This window comes from Teleopsis dalmanni, chromosome 2 (genome assembly GCF_002237135.1).
Source record: "Teleopsis dalmanni isolate 2A chromosome 2, ASM223713v2, whole genome shotgun sequence".
Classification (NCBI taxonomy): domain Eukaryota; kingdom Metazoa; phylum Arthropoda; class Insecta; order Diptera; family Diopsidae; genus Teleopsis; species Teleopsis dalmanni.
In genome coordinates this window covers 128,810,052-128,829,254 of record NC_051847.1, presented here as the reverse complement: position 1 = coordinate 128,829,254, position 19,203 = coordinate 128,810,052, and the positions used below count along the sequence as shown (strand labels likewise).

General features: G+C 28.2%; 1 protein-coding gene across 1 annotated transcript; it reads left to right on the top strand.

Moving 5' to 3' along the window:
- The first annotated feature begins 8,870 nt into the window (after window positions 1-8,870).
- On the top strand, window positions 8,871-13,547 carry LOC119683411. The gene is made up of 4 exons (XM_038097076.1): window positions 8,871-9,294; window positions 9,354-9,519; window positions 11,583-12,111; window positions 13,339-13,547. The coding sequence occupies exons 1-4, from the start codon at window positions 8,906-8,908 to the stop codon at window positions 13,521-13,523; spliced, it is 1,269 nt and encodes a 422-aa protein (XP_037953004.1). The 5' UTR covers window positions 8,871-8,905; the 3' UTR covers window positions 13,524-13,547.
- The last annotated feature ends 5,656 nt before the right edge of the window (window positions 13,548-19,203 follow it).

The following is a 19,203-nucleotide window of genomic DNA, read 5'->3' as shown; positions in this document are numbered from 1 at the left end:
AAACTTTTTTCCGAAGTTTTGGTTTCTTTCATTAATTTTTGTAGCCTTAATATTTTGGTTTCATTTTTGTGAACTTTTTTCGGTCCGCTTTTTTCTGTTGCAAAATGAAGCCTTTTTTGTGCGGAAATGCTTCCAACTTCTTGCAGTTGGAAAAATTTGAACATTAAAAGCATTTGCAGGATCGCAAAAAAACTGCAGAAAAAAGTGTTGAAAAGTTTTGAATGAAATTTCATGTTGTGCACACAGTGCGGCCTACTGATTCCATTAATGCTTGGTTCTGGCATTTGTGAGGGAAAAAATGAATTTTTATGAAATAGTCAAGCAAGAAAAGTAACCTACAATGAAATAGAAATTTTAAACTGAAATTCTATCACTGACGCACCTCGTCGAGGAAGTTTTCAAACAAATCACGAAGTTTATCAAAGTAAGCCATAAAGTAGAGAACTACATAAAATTGGAAAAGAGACTGCGAGGTTACTTTCTCGTCTGAGAAAAAGTTCTACGAATGTTTCGCATTAACTTTTTTGTAAACTAATTTCTCTTTTACAGGTTCAAGCTACGCTTAGTACGCATTGAGTTTAATTGAAACATAATGTATAAAGTCGATCAATATTTCATTGATTCAAATCGATGCCTGCAAACGGAACTGAGTAAAGGAACTAAATAATCGATTTCTTATCAATATAAAAACTAAAACGAAAAATATATATATATAGTAATAAAATGCAAGAAATAAGTAATAAAACATAACTGAATTCCTAATAAATCAACTATTACGCCTGCTTAACATCTCTCGAAGAAAGTAGCTATCACATCCACTTAAGTAATGCAACAACAAGCTATTAACATTAAAAAGGTTTGGAAATAACTCTTCAAATCTATTGGTATCTTCATTAATTTCTTCATCTGTGTTAATATCTAACCGCTGTTAAATGAATTCTGCTAAGTTAACTTCATTTGTTTCACTGCGTGCTAATGTATATATTTATTTAAAATTCATTGTAACTACTACTATGAAGTAAATGTAAGCAGTGCCCCTACGATTCGAAAAAAGTTGACAAGTTGAAATCATCAAGAAGACGAAATCTATTAAATAAATAAACAAAGAAAAACATTAAAGACCCTTTTCAACTGCCAAAAAGTCAACGGATTTGGTGAATTTTTTTTTGTTTGAAAGGTAATCAGATTTTACAATTTTTTTGGGGACAAATTGAATTAAAAACCAAATTAAAATCTTCTGATGTGACCTATACAAAACCTCGGACTCTCTCTATATGTGATATTGTGAATCATTTTTCTATGTTGTGCACATACGCCTTCTTCGATTTTATTTATTTATTTTATACATACGAAAATTTCCCAGTAGAATTTTTAATCCCGTTCTTATTCTTGCTAAAACATTTTGTTTTTGTTGTTTCTACTTTGATAGTGTATGTGTATAATGATAGATCAAAGTTCTAATCTGTTTACAGACCAAAATATTAGAAGAAATTTTTTGTCAATTGCTATAAAGTTATTAAGAGGAGGTGGCAAACTACCTGTTAACTTATTTGCATTACAACCAAAATTTATATTAAAATTGGTTAAACAAAAATTAAAAGAAATGCTAGAATAACAGATAGATATTCCTAACGTTCAGTACTAAAATGATACTGTTGTAATACCCAATACTCATATGCGCTTTACTACATCACTGAAGAATTGACTACTCCTTATTTAAAATATCACATTAAATGTGTTTCAGCAAATAATGATCTGGATCTACTTTCCTGAAACGATACGGATCATATGTGAAAGTAATTGACAATCCCAAATGTCAGCTGTGTTTGTTTACAAAATTTTGTTTTGATTTGTGTGAATAATTTTGGTGCTAAAGGAATAATTGAAAAATTTTTAAATATAAAATCTGTTAAAATGTCTGAATTATTAAAATAATTAATTTTTTATTATTCGCATTAAAACTTAATTTAAATTCTATAAAAAATAAATAAAAATTGAAGATTTTAATAGAGTCAACGGCTGTTCCACTTCATACTAGTTCAAGTGTATTAAGCTCAGAGCATGAAGTGCAGCAGTATGGAAATATGGTATTAGAAATTTCATAGAAACTATTAATAATTTTTCCGATGAAGATTTCAGAAAAAATCATTTTTTTTCTTGCGCATTTTAATAAAAAGAGCTTAATAATGTCTTGGCGTTTGTTAAAGCGACCAGTTAAAGTTCGTTCCATAAGAAGAATTATTTTTAATTTTAAGAAGGCACTAGGATGAATATGTACAAGTCCTAAATAAAATATGGTATAATGATGATGATACCATAAATAAAATATGGTATCATCATACCATTGAATAAAACCAACTGACACAAAGCTGTACTGTGAAGGTTTCATTAACAAATTCTGCTATAGAACAATTGATTCAATTAATTATATTTTTTATTTTTTATTGTTTAATTTTAATACTATTCTGTTTGTAGAGACATTATTTGTTGCATGCTTTTATATTATTCTTTCTTAGGTATAAAATATAATCTAGGACTATAAAGTGGAGAAAGTTATGCTAATGTTACTACACGATTCGCTCGAGATTTGAATATAAGTAGTGCAAGGATGGAAATTTTGTACAAATTTCCAACCTACATACTATGACTTGAATGTTGGATGTTTCTATAAATGAATTTATTAAATATAACATAATCAACATTTAGAAAATTGGAAAACAATTATTTAAAACTTTGCACTACCACTTAACACACATCACTTTGAGTAATTTAAACAAAAAAGGAAACGTAGTATATATAAATAATTTTATTAAATTAATTATTAAAACTTCGATATTACTTATTAATTAATTTTACTTATTTTAATAAATTATATTTAATTCAATTTAAAAAAAATGCGCACATGTAAAAAGTAAAAATATAAACAAACATTTGCGAACGTCAAAAACGTCAGAATGCAATTCGCTGCAAAAAGATGCACAAGGAAGCTTTTGTGCAAAAGTGTTAAAGTGCAGTAAGTTCAGCTAAGATCAACTCAAAGCTTTGTGTACTTTACACATAAAGTTCAAGAGGATGCGTATAAAAGACGGCGCAATTTTCTAAGAATTTAGTGTGTCTTGTATGATCACTCGGTGGCATTGCATGTCAACATATAAAATAAATAAATAGTGTATAATCTATTAGTGTATAATCTATATTACTTGGCTATAATAAATAGCCTAGTGTATAATCTATTTAAAATATATATATAATTGTTTACGAGTGCATGAGCGGTTTTAAGACCAGGCGCGGAGACATTTTATATATATATTCAATATAACAAGACATATATACATTCACTAACCCCGTTTCGTCCAGTAGGTACTCATCGAGCAGGATAATCACCGAAACTATACTAAGGTACAACCACGAAACCGGATCAGCCACCACTGTGAACTCTACAGGGACAGCTTCTAAATACAGCTGGTCACAAGGAAACATCTCAAGTCATATCTAATTAAATTTAACCAACCTCTTTGAAATACGACTAAGGAAATACATTCAAAATTTGCATGCGTTTAAAATCTCAAGTTATTGAAATACGATTGAAGGAATAATAATCTACATAAAGCCATCTTATATAAATCTTTGGAAATTGTACAAATTGTTAATCTCAAGGTTTTATCTAGCTACGTTTAATTGAAGAAATAATAATCTACATAAAGCTATCTTATATAAATCTTTGAAAATTGTACAAATTGTTAATCTCAGGGTTTATCTAGTTACGTTCAATTGAATTCTTTTCTTTATTACATATTATTTTAATGAATTATTAATATTTTAAATAAATCTGCATTGAAAATTTAACCGCCGTACTTTTATTTTGAGAAGTCCTGTCTCCGCGATTATAAATTTATTGTAGCGACCCCCTGGAAAAGATTGAGGATACCCCAGCATAAATTATAACGAAACGGGAAAATCCGTGTCGTTACAGTAGTAATTAAACGTCAGTTTAAGACGGATGTGATTTATTATATTTAATTATATTTATTATTGTTAAAAATATTTATTATATTTAATTTATATTAAACCTTATTGGCATTTTGATTAACCAATTTTGTGTACAATGTTTTTATTTGAAATAATACAAACAATAGTTTATTTTATTTGACTTTCAATTATTTTGACATAAGCTAATACTTTTCAATGAATTGACTAATAATCAAATCCTCTGGCACTTTCCACTCCAACGCTTCTGAAGGTTCTCCTCTTCCTAAACAAGTGAAATATATCAGAGTATACTTTTAATTAAAAGTCATTTTTATTTTAATTTTAAATAACAAAGGAAGTTTTAATTGTTTGTTGTTTGCTTACCAGAAACTTCTCACCTCAGGCATTGGTTTGTATTTTAATTAAGAATAAAATGCAACCAAATCATTGTTTATTTATTTATTGAAGGCAACTAAGCTTTAGTAATTCGAAATGCTGTAAAATCAATACAATTGCACAACTTTTAACGAGCTGAAGTTTATCTATGCATATTTGCTATTATTTGAATTGCAAATTCCTCAAATTTATGGGAAAACAATTCTTTCTAAACTTAAGTTTACACTTGGCAAGTTGAGAACTGCAAAAGTCTTAAGCACACCTTCCGGTTTAATTGCCAAGTATACAAAAAGTTATTTCTTCCTTGCATTTTATTGAGAAACAGAAATACACAAGCACAGGCTGGCAAAATAATAACCATTATAACCACTGTTAGTTCCAGAGCAGTAAATCTCATTGAAACGATACTAGTATTGTAAGTATTGAATTTATATTAAATACATTTAATCCATGGAAATATTTCTAAGAACTACGAATTGAACAGATAAATAAATGCAAATACTGCAGTTTATATATTATTTTGCTTTAATCGCAAACTGCTCGTTTCTGTTCTACTTATCTGTACCATTTCATTTGCAATTAAATCTCCAAAATTGATGAAGTACCAATAAAAATTACTCCTTCATAGAGGCAGGGAATTTATTAATTGTCTTAAAGAATTGTTCTAATTACTACAATAGATTGCTATCGGCATTAGCAATTACGAAATCTAATTTGAATTATATTTGCTTTGCTTTCTTTAAAATTCGTAACATCAGCAGCAACAAAGCAAAGTAATTTCATTTAATGAATTCAATTGTAAAAGTGATTCAGCCATAAAAATAAAACTAAATAAAATTTACGATCAATGCAGTAAATTTCCATTGTGCTCATCAGATATCAGACTAAGAATTACCTTGCTGACAGCACATGTACATGCCAGTCGTACACACCGAAGAAGGCATGAGAAGTATCGTGTTCCTGTGATATTTGTACAGACAAGCAAATACAATTGAATAATTTACCTTCTGCTCGAATGTACATCCAACGTTTGCAGGAAGTGCAAAATCCATTCATTTTCAATTGAAATTAATTAAGCACTTGTGCTGGGCAATGAAATTTGTAGCATGCTATTAGGCGCGCAAAAAATCCACCTGCTATGAAAACTTATTACGAAACACAAAACTGGCACACTACGTATCTTGAGATATATAGCATGAAAACTACATCAAAATTAAGGATATAGCCTTTACGCTTGTTAAGTTCTCTCTCATTTTCTTAGCACTTCTTTTTCTTATGTTTAACTATTTTCGTTTAATTTATTTGTATTTTATTTCTTGCTCCCCTTTTGACGAAATGAAATTCTAACAAATTAATTGTTTGCAATAAATCGTTGCCGAATTTAAGGCGCTAACAATAGGCGGGTTCGGCTAACAGAAAGTTGATTTTGAAATTGCTAAGCATATTGCTTTCGTATAATAGATTACTGTAGTGTAATTGTAGAGGGAAAGTGTAATTTATATGCGTGTTACTTTCACCTTTCTTTCAAGGAATATCACGAGCGATAAGAGTTAGTAAGCCACATATCGAAATATTTAGTAAGAAAATAAAAGTTAGCCTGTTTTCAACATATTTCACTCCTAAATGCATGTAAATTTCCATTAATGAATGAATGGAAAATAAAAACCAAATCTCATTCATTCTAAAGAATTTTTAAATAAAGTTTTGATAAATAAAAACAATTTTCTTTAATGATAAATTACCACCAAACTGATTTATATAATATGAATTAGTAACATATTCTCAAGTTCCCAAGTTCGATTATAGTTAAACGATTATAATCAATTGAAAATCTGTCCAAAAACATTTAATTAAGTTAATTAGCATTGCATCAAAATTTTATGTTTTACGTTATTTCAGTGATATTAAAATCCGTAATTATCAGATAAACTACGAATGAATCCTACTTGTAGAATAAACAATTCATTTGTTTTGGTATATGGCTTTGGTACCGAGTCAAAATTCAAATTTTTGAAATAATTACTTTAATCCAAATTATTCATCTTCTAAAGTAATATTAGGTTACGTATCGCTCTGATTATATAAAGCAATTAAATCAATAATATAACTTCTTAAGAGTGATCGTGGCTTTTATCATGATGTAAAAAATTTTTAATACTTACTATATTATTAAAAATTAATTGTTTTTTATTACTATTATTGTTGATTTATTGTATTACTGTTTATAGAATTATTCATTTCTAAAATATAAATGGAAACAAAAGTTCTTAATACGAAATCAAGGAAAAACTTTTAAAGCTTATTAAATTATTAGTTAACCAGAAAAAGCTATAGCAAAACCAAGCGAAGTTGACTGATCAGCAAAGTTTTTGTGTCACGATCTTATATAAAGAATCTGAGTTTAGAATTGAGGTGAATGTAAGTCCTCCGCTGTTCCACCTTCTTTTTCGATGATTCAAATCAACCGGTTGTGAAGAGACTAACACTCTGTAGCTATAGAAATATCTTTGTGTAACTATATAATATGATTATGTATATAATCATTTATTCTATTTGACAGATATAAGTGTTCACCAAAATCCAAATTTATTTTATGTGAATGACAGATGAGCAGTTTTTTTTTATTAACACCAATTCAAATTTTAGTTATGCAACCAGCATTAAGTAGGCTTTACTTTAACGCTATAATATTACAAAATTAAATTATATATAAAAGAAACGACAAATAGTTACAGCTGAGATCTTAATCAAGTGGATTTATAAACATTATCTTTTATGTATTAATCAAACCAGAGGATTACAACAAATTTAAATTTATTGAAAGCGTAACGAACATGTTTGGGCTACGATTAATGGCTCACATGAAAATCTTGGGCCAAATTAATTGATGTATAAGGCCTATAATTAATAATTGAACTTAGGTAAATATCAGAAATGTTTGTTATGATGAGAGTTCCACCGATTAAAAACATAAATCGGTGAAAATATCGCTGTTATGAACCAAAGAATAGATGAAAATCAAGATACATATAATAAAAAGAATATAAATTTGTAATTAAATATTTGGAAAGGAAAAGATTCGTCGCTATTTAATTATATGGAAATATTTTTGAACAAATTTTATATAAATATATATTCATATAGCTCAACATCTGTGCTCATTATTAATTTAATAAATATGTAAAAAGAGCAACTTACCTGTAGATCACATTTTATTCCATCTAAAATAAATAGAATTTGTCAGTTATTTAAGAGAAATTGGAGTTAAACTTTTTAGGTGTTTAAAATATTGTTTAAGAATATAATCCTTTGCTTGAAAGATTTTATTGATATAATTTTGTCATTTATATTATAATATCATATAATTATTATTATGATAAGTAATGTTATGATATAATATAAGTAATATGTGTTTTATTTAAATACAGAAATATGACTTTATACTCCAGTATAATTTTGAGGTTGTTCTTTGGTTTAAGAAATGATATATGAGAGGTGGGCGTTGCAGAGCGTCAATAACAATTGCAACCATATCAATTTTTAATGCAAAAACTCTCAATATTCTCATCAATATTGATGAATATGAATAAAATCAATAAGATTGGATATTTAACAATATTAAAAGCGACTGCATGATCAACCAAAAAGATTTTATTATTTTCGTCAATATTTTAATATAATCACTTTCCGTAGTAGCGGAAAGTTTTTGAAATTTGTGATATTAATTATTAAAGAAGAATAAATTATGTATTTTTTTACATATTTAACATGTGCATATATTTACTTGCTATAATCAATAGAGCACAGTATATTCTTCAATAAAACATGTTTTTGCATGACGAATGTCATAGTTTGCCGGTATCTTTATCTGCTGGTTTGTAAATAAACAAAATATTGCTGTTGTTGACACACATTTTTTATTTTTTATTTTTTTGTTGACCATCGTAGGCTGTTTTGGAGTTTGCAATCCACAAACTTGTTTCAAGCATTTAACAAGAGAGACACCAAATATGGAATAAAATTATTTGAGTTTTTGAATCCATTCATTTAAACATGATGTTTTTAAATATGTGTGCTCTCTACTTATGTTCCATTTCTCTTACCCTCTCTGACTCTCACTCTTTCTGCTACTCTTCAACAGTTTCTAAAAAAATTGTCTGCTTAAAAAATAAGCCAATTAATTATGAAATTCTAATTGATGAGCATGACGTATGCACATATGAACAAACATATTTTGCTTCCACTCTGGTTTTCGAGCGGTCCAACAAATATTTGATAAGATAACCGCGCACTTGACTCATCCCTCGTGTTTTCCTAACTCTTGAATGGAATCAATTCAGGCAGCGATTGTTGGGAGTATTTTATAAATAATATTGTCTATATTTCTAAATATATTTACCGCAAACAAGAGAGAGTAAAAGTTTGTTTGTCGAATGTTCTGTTTTGTTTGCTTAATATATCTGAATTTTTGCCGGCAACGATCAGTTGTGAAATAAACAGCGAATAATTAAGACGCTTAGCGGCATTACTTTCTTCCATTATGGCTTCAGTAGAAGAAAATTTCGGTTTGAATGAGTTAGAAGTACCACAATGGCTAAATGCAGATTTTATTAAAAAGATTTTACAAAATTGTGAAAATGATAACGATATTGAAATAGAAAGATTGAACTTTTCTCCTGCTACATCCAGAGATGAACATTATGCCAGTGTCATGTTCAGAGCAAATGTATCTTACAAATGTATTAAAAGTGGCAGTAATAAGATCAAATCATTAATAATTAAAACACTACCTGAATATGAAAGTAATAAGAAGGAAATGCTGCAAGATTCCCCTATATTCGAAACCGAAATTGGCATGTACAGTAAAGTCTTACCAAAGCTGGAGAGTATGTTGCGAGCTGTTGGTGATAGAACAGTATTTACTGCAAAGTATGTAAACTTTTAATGTTCTGATGATAGTCTTTTTACAATGATGTTTCTATTTTTAGTTGTCTTTATCATAGTTTAAACCCTAAGAAGGTAATCGTTTTTGAAGATTTAATTCCGCTGGGCTATATGGCAATCCGTGATCGTGAAGTAACACTGGATGAAGTCAAAATGGCTTATTTAAAACTAGCAAAGTTTCACGCTACAAGTTTGAAACTGTTACAGGAGGTATGTGATATTTGACTTTTTTTTATCATTCCAATTTTTCATTAGGCATATTATTAGAATGTAAAGTATTGAGAGTGTATTAAATGCTTTTCGTATCATGCGACATTAACAAATCGATCCCAAATTTGGACATGATTGTTTTAGTACTCTTGATTTCTTCAGTCATGTGTTAGTTATAAATCGATTTTCTACTTTAACCGATCTAGCTTGTTCTGATAACTTTAATTTCATGAAAACCTTAAAAATTGTCTACTGTCTTAAACTTCATCCAAGAATCATATGTATTTATTTCACTTGTAACTTCATGCGTCGTCAAATGTCATATCATTATTCCATCAGATTCTATATTGCACATATTTTTTAAGATATTATTAATTTATATTAATGGAAACGATCTGAATAGCTCCATAGATTTGTATCAGCTTAAAGTTATAAAGACAGCGAAGTCAATATTTTAAAGTCTTTGGCTAACATTTACGTTTACAGACGTGTCCGAAAAAATTCGGATTCTTATTTAATTGATTGAAATGCTTTATTGCCGCAATATTCAATACAATAATTTATAATAAAAACTGTATAAATATTTTTTATCTAATACCTATTTCAAAGCAAGTAATTGTAAGAATATTTAAAATATCTTATGCACAAACAGAAAGGATAAAGTGAAGACAAAGTAATTAATATGTAGCTCTCTCAATACAAATGGTCACTTGAAAGTAACATTTTTCACATAAAGAATATGAACACTATAATTTATATATAATATATATACACATGAATCAGGAAGCAGTTGTTATAGCTTAATTGACTCATTGTGTAGGGAAATTTAGAAGATTTTTTATTTAAGAAACATAACAACAGTTAGTCTTTTATAGTCACCATAAAAAATAACTAATTTTTGTTTCGAAATATTTTAGGTATATTTCGGGTCAGCGTTGAACCTTTAGCTTGGAGCTGAAAGTTATATCCTATGACCTAATACAGCATTATTATTAGGCCAGAACGCAATGCGACTTAAATACATCTGTTGTGTGGATCTTTAACCCTGTATAGTACATTTATGCTTTTTGAAACTTTAATACAATTTGGAGTTTGTTATTCACAACCCCACCCAAATAATGAAGTTCTTATTTATCGATAATTGAACATTCAGGAAGAATTTTTTTGCTTGACTTTTTTACTGTTAAAAGATTTTAAACAACGAAAGTTAATTCATTTGTAAACGACTAGAGGCAAGCAGAACTATTTGTCTTCTCAAAATTATAGATACAATCATATTAAAATATTATATCTATATATATGTATTATCTATATAGACGTAATATAGACGTATAGAATAATATAATACATATATATTATTATATAGACTTAATAATAAGTCTATTTAATACAATCTTTTCACTAAGACATATGTTTCCATCAAAATTTAAATGTTTACAAGGAAAAGCAGGCTTTATCTACCGTAAATCTTTAATCCAGACTACATAACCAACTATTGTCTTGCTTCTAAGATTTGTACTCTTAGTGCACACTCAAACATTTAACCATTACAATTATAATTAGCAATGATGTAAATAGTACAGTCCATCTTCTTGTTAGCCAATTATAATAGATCTAACTAAACTTTATTTATATATTTTGAGGGTAAAAATCAAAGACGTTAAGGATTTTTAAATATCTCTGTTGATGAGCTTTAGGTATATGGCTTTTTTGTTGCTAAGATATAAAAAACTTTTATTACAAAATAAAAATTTTAAAATATTTTCCATTAAGAAAATATTTCAGTTTTATAAAGAAAATTCCAGAAATATTTTTATTCATTACTATATCCTTTTTCTGTTTAGTCTTCAAATCCAGAAAACGCAAACTCTTAACCATGTCTGTTTCTACAAATTTTAAAATAAACAATCACATATAAAGAAACTTTTACTACGGCATAAACTTTAAATAGGTCTTAATTACAAAATTTTCTAAAATATACAATAAATTATATATGAAATATTTGTATATCTTTTAAATTTTATTGTAAATACTAAAAATTTTGAATTTTCCGAAACCTTTAGCAACCAGCAGCTTTAGACGATATCCGTTATGGGGCAATGACCATGACATCCTGGATTGAGAGTGATTTTTTCTCGAATGGAATGAGCCGCTTTATATCAGCTCTTGATGTCACACCCACTTTAGTGAAATACAAACCGTACTTTGTCGCTATGAAAAAAGACTTAATTGAAAATTGTAAAAAATCTTTCAATGAGTACCGCAATAATCGGCAAGACAATGGTATCTATGCAGTTTGTCACGGAGACTTTCATTTTAAAAACATGCTCTTCAAACATAATCCCACAAATAATAAGCTTGAGGATATTTTATGTTGTGACTTCCAATTAAGTTATGTTGGTTCCATTGCCAATGATATTATATATTCGTTTTATATGCTATTAATGGCAGAGCATCGTGCAAACCATTTCGATGAATTACTCTACTATTATTTTACTCACTTCACAGAAACTTTGAAAAAAATTGGTTATAATGGGCGGATACCAAAACTTATGGAATTACGGGAGCAACTGTTAAGACACAGACATAACGGTAAGATAAGATAATTTAACTAAAAAAGTATAAGTAAATCTTTTTATATATATTGAATGATATTCTATATCATACATTATATACTTTATATTATAAATTTTTTATTTAATAATTTGTATAATTTTATACGTAAAAACATAAGTTGTATATATAAATATGTATATTATGTATAAATAGAGCAGTAATAGGAAATAATTGTTTGTCTAATTTACCCATTCGGAAATAATTTATACAAGAATAAGAGTGCAAGAACTGTGAGCCATTAACACATCAAAGTCTATGTTACCTATAAAAATCTTAGGGATCATTCCAAAATATTCAAGGCTTTTTCCAATTTGTTTTTAGCAAAATTGCTTGTTTTATTTGAAATAGATTCCTTGTTACTCAGAAAAGCAAGCACGATTTTATGTCCAAGAAACAACTTTTCTTTCTTCCAAATTAATTAATTAATTACGGTTTGAGGATATTTTTCCATTACATATTAGTGTCAATAGATGATTTCGACTTACTCTCTTGTCAGAAAGATCAGAAGTTTTGTAAAAGTTAAATAATACTACTTTCAATATCAAACGTAATATTCTATATTAAGATAATACCTTAACTTAATATCTTAATTTAAAAGATATTCGAAATTAATATATAGTTAATAAATTATATTTACATACAATAAAACCTATCCTTAAGGAAAACAACAAATAATAAACAGAAATATAGTTTTCCAATCACTCTTTGAGCAGTCCATACCTTCGAAAATACATCTGTTAGATAGTAAATGTAGTTAGAGAAGGTTAAGGATACTATAGCTAACATTATTTAATCTCGGTTGGAATAATGAAAGTTGAACTTAAAATAATGAGTAAATTCCCTTTTTAATATGCAAAATGATAAATATCTGCAAACAGTATAGCAATTTTATTAATTTTAATTCAGATTCAAATAGAATACAAAAATTAATTAAATATAATTATGCGGCTTATTAAATAAATTAATGATAAGGATTTTTTATACATACGATTCTTTACCTTAATGCAGGAATTGATTTTATTAAAACAAAAACTATAGAACAAGTGTTTAGGTTTTATCTTAATCGGACGGATGTGACATCCGAATAGATAAATTTGAGTGATGTTTAGTTTTCAAAATTAGTAATCTAAGATTTATTAAAAATAACTACATCTTCAATAAAAAACTATGTTACAATAATGCATTTAATTTTCTTTTTTAAAGCAATTTATATGCTCACCACTTTCTTGCCGTTCTGGTACGCCTACACTTTAAAAAAAGTGGATCCCGATGAATTGATGAGCGCAAAAGATGATTCGCGTGATGTGTTATATACAAACAAGGATTACATTAAAGAGTTACACACAATTTTACCGAGGTATTTGGAACTTGGCTATCTTGAAAATTAAGATAGTCGAATAATTCACTCATTCGGTTGAAAGTATGACATTAGGATGTCGTCGATAATTTTGATAAAAAAAAAAAGAATAAAAATTGTTTTTAATAAGAAAGTGATAAATGATTTTTTTTTATTGTCATTACATATAGATTTATTACTTAGCGCTACTTTTGTTTTTATTAAAACAATTAGTATTGTACAAAAAAATAAATTTTACTGCTAATATATGGAATTTTATTCAGATGTCATAAATAACTTTAATCAAAATTCGGTAGCGCTGAATTAGTAACAACGATAACTTTAGGATAACTCTAGAAATACAAAAATCTTTCTCTCTACGCTTCTAACAACCTGTACGTACCTTTGAAAATTATTCGAAAAATTATATATTATTATTAATATCAAATGTAATTGTTTCATATAAACTGATGCAAATAATAAAAAAGAATTGTCAGTTGTCAATAAAATACTAGTAAATTTGTCGTCCTTTAACAAATTATAAAGGAAAAAATAAAATACAAAATAAACACAACCCTGACACATTTACTATGCAACACAGCGACTGCATGCAGTAATGCAGTTTTACACAAAATTTTGTGTAATTTGCATGAATGCAAGGAATATCTACACATAAAGGATGTGCGCAAATCGCAATTGATTGCTATTTAAGTTGATTACAGTCATAAAAACTATAATCAAAATGTGATTTATAAAAAGATTGAATGCAGTTCGCATCAGTGAGTGGCAGTTGTGAAGTTGCAAATTTACACATGGCAAAAAAAATTATGAATGTTTCTGAATGCAAATCAATTCACCAGCTAAGCATATTTATTATTTCCAATGTGACATTGACATCTAAGAGCTAAAAGCCAGCTAAAAGAAGAAAATCTTCCTTCTCTTTTTCTCTATTGAACATAAGAACTTATTGATTCCATTTGCGATTTTATATACTTTTAAGTCGTTTTTACTTGAACTGGCAAACTCAAGATCACAGTTTTACACATTCTGTCAATGTCACTTATTGCTGATATGCATTCGTAAACATTGAAGCGAAGGTGCAACTTTATAACTTTGATATTTTTTACCAAACACGTAGCCACGCTGTAAAGCTTTGAGATATTTTAGTGATTCACAACAGCATGTGACTGCAACTAATTTAATTTTAAAGCATGTACTCATCTTGGTTTAAATAATATTACTGCAATATGTGCTTTTTACTGCTTAAGAACCTGAGCAGCTCAAACGGTGACTTGCAATATCTAATGCAGTTGAACTTTTATTTCAAATAACTTCCAAAGAACGTAATATGATATGTTTGGGCGTAAATATGTCGATGGAAATATTTTACATATATCCTTGCATTTAAAGATTAAGAACAGCTTAGAGCTACTTTTCTTTTTATCTAGCTAAGGAAATGTGACAACAACACTGTTAGTAAATTATAGCAGTAAGCATTTTTTTTCTTTAAATTAAATCTCCTAAACGTACAATCCCTTACCACATAAATAAGAAACATACATATATTTGAATCATCACAAAAATTCCCTAATATAGTGGATAGCTGAGTTTGTGAAAACTAACAATCAATAACTCCAAGGCATCGATAAAAGTAATCATATTATGCATAAACAAAACATTATTAGCTTTTTTTTTTCTATAAAATTCAACGAAATTATTCAAAAATATTAAACCAACTATGGAAGTAATCCGATAAAGGCTTAGGTAGTGTAATGAGTATGAAAAACCCATCTAAGTTATAATAAGTTTTTTTCTGCTAATCTCGTTTATAATATTTTTTAATTTTGTATATTACTGCCAAAGATAGTAAATGAGGAATCTGTTCAGACCAGTGAAATAATTTATTGTTTCACAGATAAATAATGCTTGTATGGATTCATATGAGATGATCCGGTTTAATTAAGAAAAGGTTGAATAGCCTATCAAGTAAGTAAATACCCCAAAAACAACAGCAGGGATATGGTAAGGGATATGGTTACAACCAAAACTAGCATTGGAAGCAGTGAAAGTGATAGTGCTGTCTTAACAAATTGTCTTAGAAAGAGTAGTAACTAATAAATATGAAAAATGTAGGAAGCCGAAATATATCTACCAAAAAACATTTTTCCACAAATTGTTCTAAAAATTTGGTGGTGTCCAAATTCTATAATAAGCATACAAACAAATGCTTTCTTAAGTTTAAGTTTTTTACTTTTGCTATTTAACCAAAGAGAAATAATACTTTAATGATCATTAGTTATATTCAGCATTATCAGGTTTCTATATTAGTGTTGTCTGTACACTGATATCTGATCTGCGTTTGAACAATGCTAATACATGGTATCACAATGGATTATTATTTGAGTTTAAACGGGGTTTGATGCTGCTATAATAATCTTTCTTAATCTAATCACTGTACATGTTCTTTATCTTTTTATTTAACAGTTTCTACTTTTAATATTTTTTGTTTTCTTTTATGCATCAAAAGTGCAATACTACTAACTTTGTGTTATGAAGAACTGAATTAGATCATTATTATTAAGAGATCAATAATTTAAAACACATATTCTGTACTATATTGTATTCTAAGCAATTTCAGCACATTCTTGTCTTTAACTTTGTAGTTTGTAAACTACTTAGTAATAGCTTACTACAGAAAGTTTTGTGGTGTAATAAATAACCTACAAAAGTACACATATGTAGATGTTTATTTATACATACAAAATGTTTCCCACTTAGATAGGCAGGAAAGGTTACCAATGAAAACTCTACTTTCAGAAACATTCACTTAAGAAACCCTCAGTATTGTAAAAACTATTCACTCACACCAGTCGTATTGTTATCACTATTGTGTCAAGAACTGGATACACTAGAAAAAACTTTTTGATTGTATATTAGCAATGTATTATCTGTAAATTTTATTGCTGGGAGGGAATTCTATACCCTATCCTTTTCCTTGGCTTTATATTGAATATTAAAAAATTTTTTTAAAAATATTGTTCTTATATCAAAGTATTTGCGATAAAAATTATTTCGCCCAATCATAGTTTTCGACACGATGCGATAAAAGATATTCAATCAAATAAAACCTGATACACTATTTAAATATTTTTGAGATGCTTTCAGCCATTTTCTGCTTGATACTTTTTTTAATGCTGTTTTTTTTCTATATTCCGTCTTCCGAAAAAAAAACTTAAAATATGAGACCCTCCCAAATGATAATTTTCATTTATTGGATCAAGAAATCACATACCGTATATTTATTCTATATTCATGTATGTACTCGTATATTTACATAGCTATATACAAAAATATGTATACATATAATATTAAACTTAATGAAGTATTCACTCGATAGTTCAATATTACCTCATTGAAAACTCATCGAATTGTCTCCAGTTGGAAGCTTCAATTGTAAAAGAAATTGCCAATTAAATCTAAAATTTTTCAAAAAGATACCTAAATGAAAACGATTGCATCAACTTTCACAATTAAAGATTGGCTCGAACATGCAGTTCACGTACTAATTATTCTGTTTATCGAGTTGTTAATTAAAGTAGTCGCTCCATGAGTGGTTGAGCTTACGAAGCTAAGATTAGATGAGAAACAGTTGGGTAAAAATTTTAAAAATCAATTTGGAAATATTTTTCTAGTCTTTCTGTAAAATATTTTCTTCTAATCGAATTTCTGACTAACTATGTTACAACCGGTTGCGTTGTAAGATTGCATGTAGCAGTGAGGTGGTTCTAATATGGCAGCATAATGCTCAACAAGCAATTTGGTTTCTGTAATGCAATTATAATTTTTCTTAAATGATGTTCCCTAAATTTGGTATTATTCGGAATACGATTACAGTGCTCAACATTTGCTGTTAGAGAATTGGGGAGTCACTATGGCTAGCTGCAATTACTGGATTTCAAATTCTGTTTTGCAACAAAAGGCATTTTAGTAGTTGCAGATGATTGGGGCTTAAGTGGAGCCAGTGCTGCTCATAGTATTCTCTTAGTACTATCAATGCAGCTAGTATAGTTTTACATTATTTAATGAAATAATATTACAATAAGAATTTATTTAAATATTTTGTTTAATCTCATGATGGCTCAACTAAATATTTGCTCGAATTGCAAATTGCAGATAATAATGTTGTATAAAACTTTTATTAAAATAAATTTTTATTTTTCCAAACAATATTTGTGTAAAAGAAATTATTATTTCGTTAAAAATATTGTTTATAAAGAGCATATTATTTAACTGAAAAAAAATAAACCCATTTCCCATTACAGAAATTAAATAAATTTGATGGCAAGAAAATATTGTGCATATATTTAATCACTTTTCCAGCTCTCTTTTAGGCATATTAAAATGTGCCGTTCTTGGTACTCTCATTAAAGATTAATTAAATCCTCTGAAATGCTGTGCATTATTAAAAGTTCATTATGAATTTTAGTAACATTTTCAGTATTTGCAGCGCAGCAGAGTAAAAGCGTCGCATTATGCAAAAAATTTCAGAACCTTGAATCATGAGTTGAACTCACTACCAAAATGAGATGCAACGATGCATTGCCTTTAAGTCTAAAATAAGCAAAATGATGAAAACTGTGGCAGCAACTGCATTTCTGTTACCATATCTGTGAAAACATCAAAAACAGCTGCAGATATTTACGCCGTTGTGCCTGCAACACGTTGCAAATGGCAGTTCGTGCAGGGATTTCCATGTTTTGACACGGAGCTGTCGCTGTTTCAGTGCTGTTGCTGCAGTTGCCAGTTGCTGCAGTTTATTTTGTGAAATGACTGAACTCTGTGTAATTATTTGTTGCCACAAATGTGTAGTTTATTAAATTGCAGCAGGTTGAATTTGTTATATTTCACTCAAATGCCACGTACATTGCAACGCAAGCAGCGGAAGTGCAGTTTCATTTCCTTCACAAACTTCACAAACACTTTTTTGTTGTTGTGTGCAGTAAATGTGCATACTTAGTGCTTTGGTAGTATGTATAATTTGGGAATACTAGGGTAAAATATGTAAGTAAAATTTCAGAAATATTTTTAAAAATGCTAAAAAAAATATGTTATTAACTAACTGGGGTGAGATCTAAAAAATCAGAAGTGAAAACTATTACAGCTGCACTGAAAGCAACAAGCAAAAAGAAACAGTTATATGTTCGCAAAAATTTCTAAATTTCGGAAATTTTTTCTAATTATGTACTTGCACTAGGTAGTTTGTTCTTAACGTAACCCACAGAAAATTATAATAATAGTAATACGTTGCACAGCTTTTAAATACATAATCTATATGTTATATATGTATTATATTCCAGATATATACATAAGTTAAGACAAATTGATTAAACCAGAAAATATTTAAATTGTCTAAGTACTTAGTATTATAAGACGTTACTACCATTGCTTGTCGCTATATGGTACTGTTAACTATATGTTATATTTGGCGATACCACTTCGATTACGTCAAATGAACATGTGTTTAAAGGGTAATATTTCAGGCTACTTTTTTATAAGAGCACACATGAATTCGTTGCTAATATAAAGAGTTATGTTGATTTTAAAATGAGTAAAATATCTTAAGAAATACCCTATATTAATATATATTGTATTTCTTACTATAAAAATTGTAAAGATATTGCTTAAACATGGTGAAAGACAAAGATACATAAGTCGCCGAAATTCAGTATATA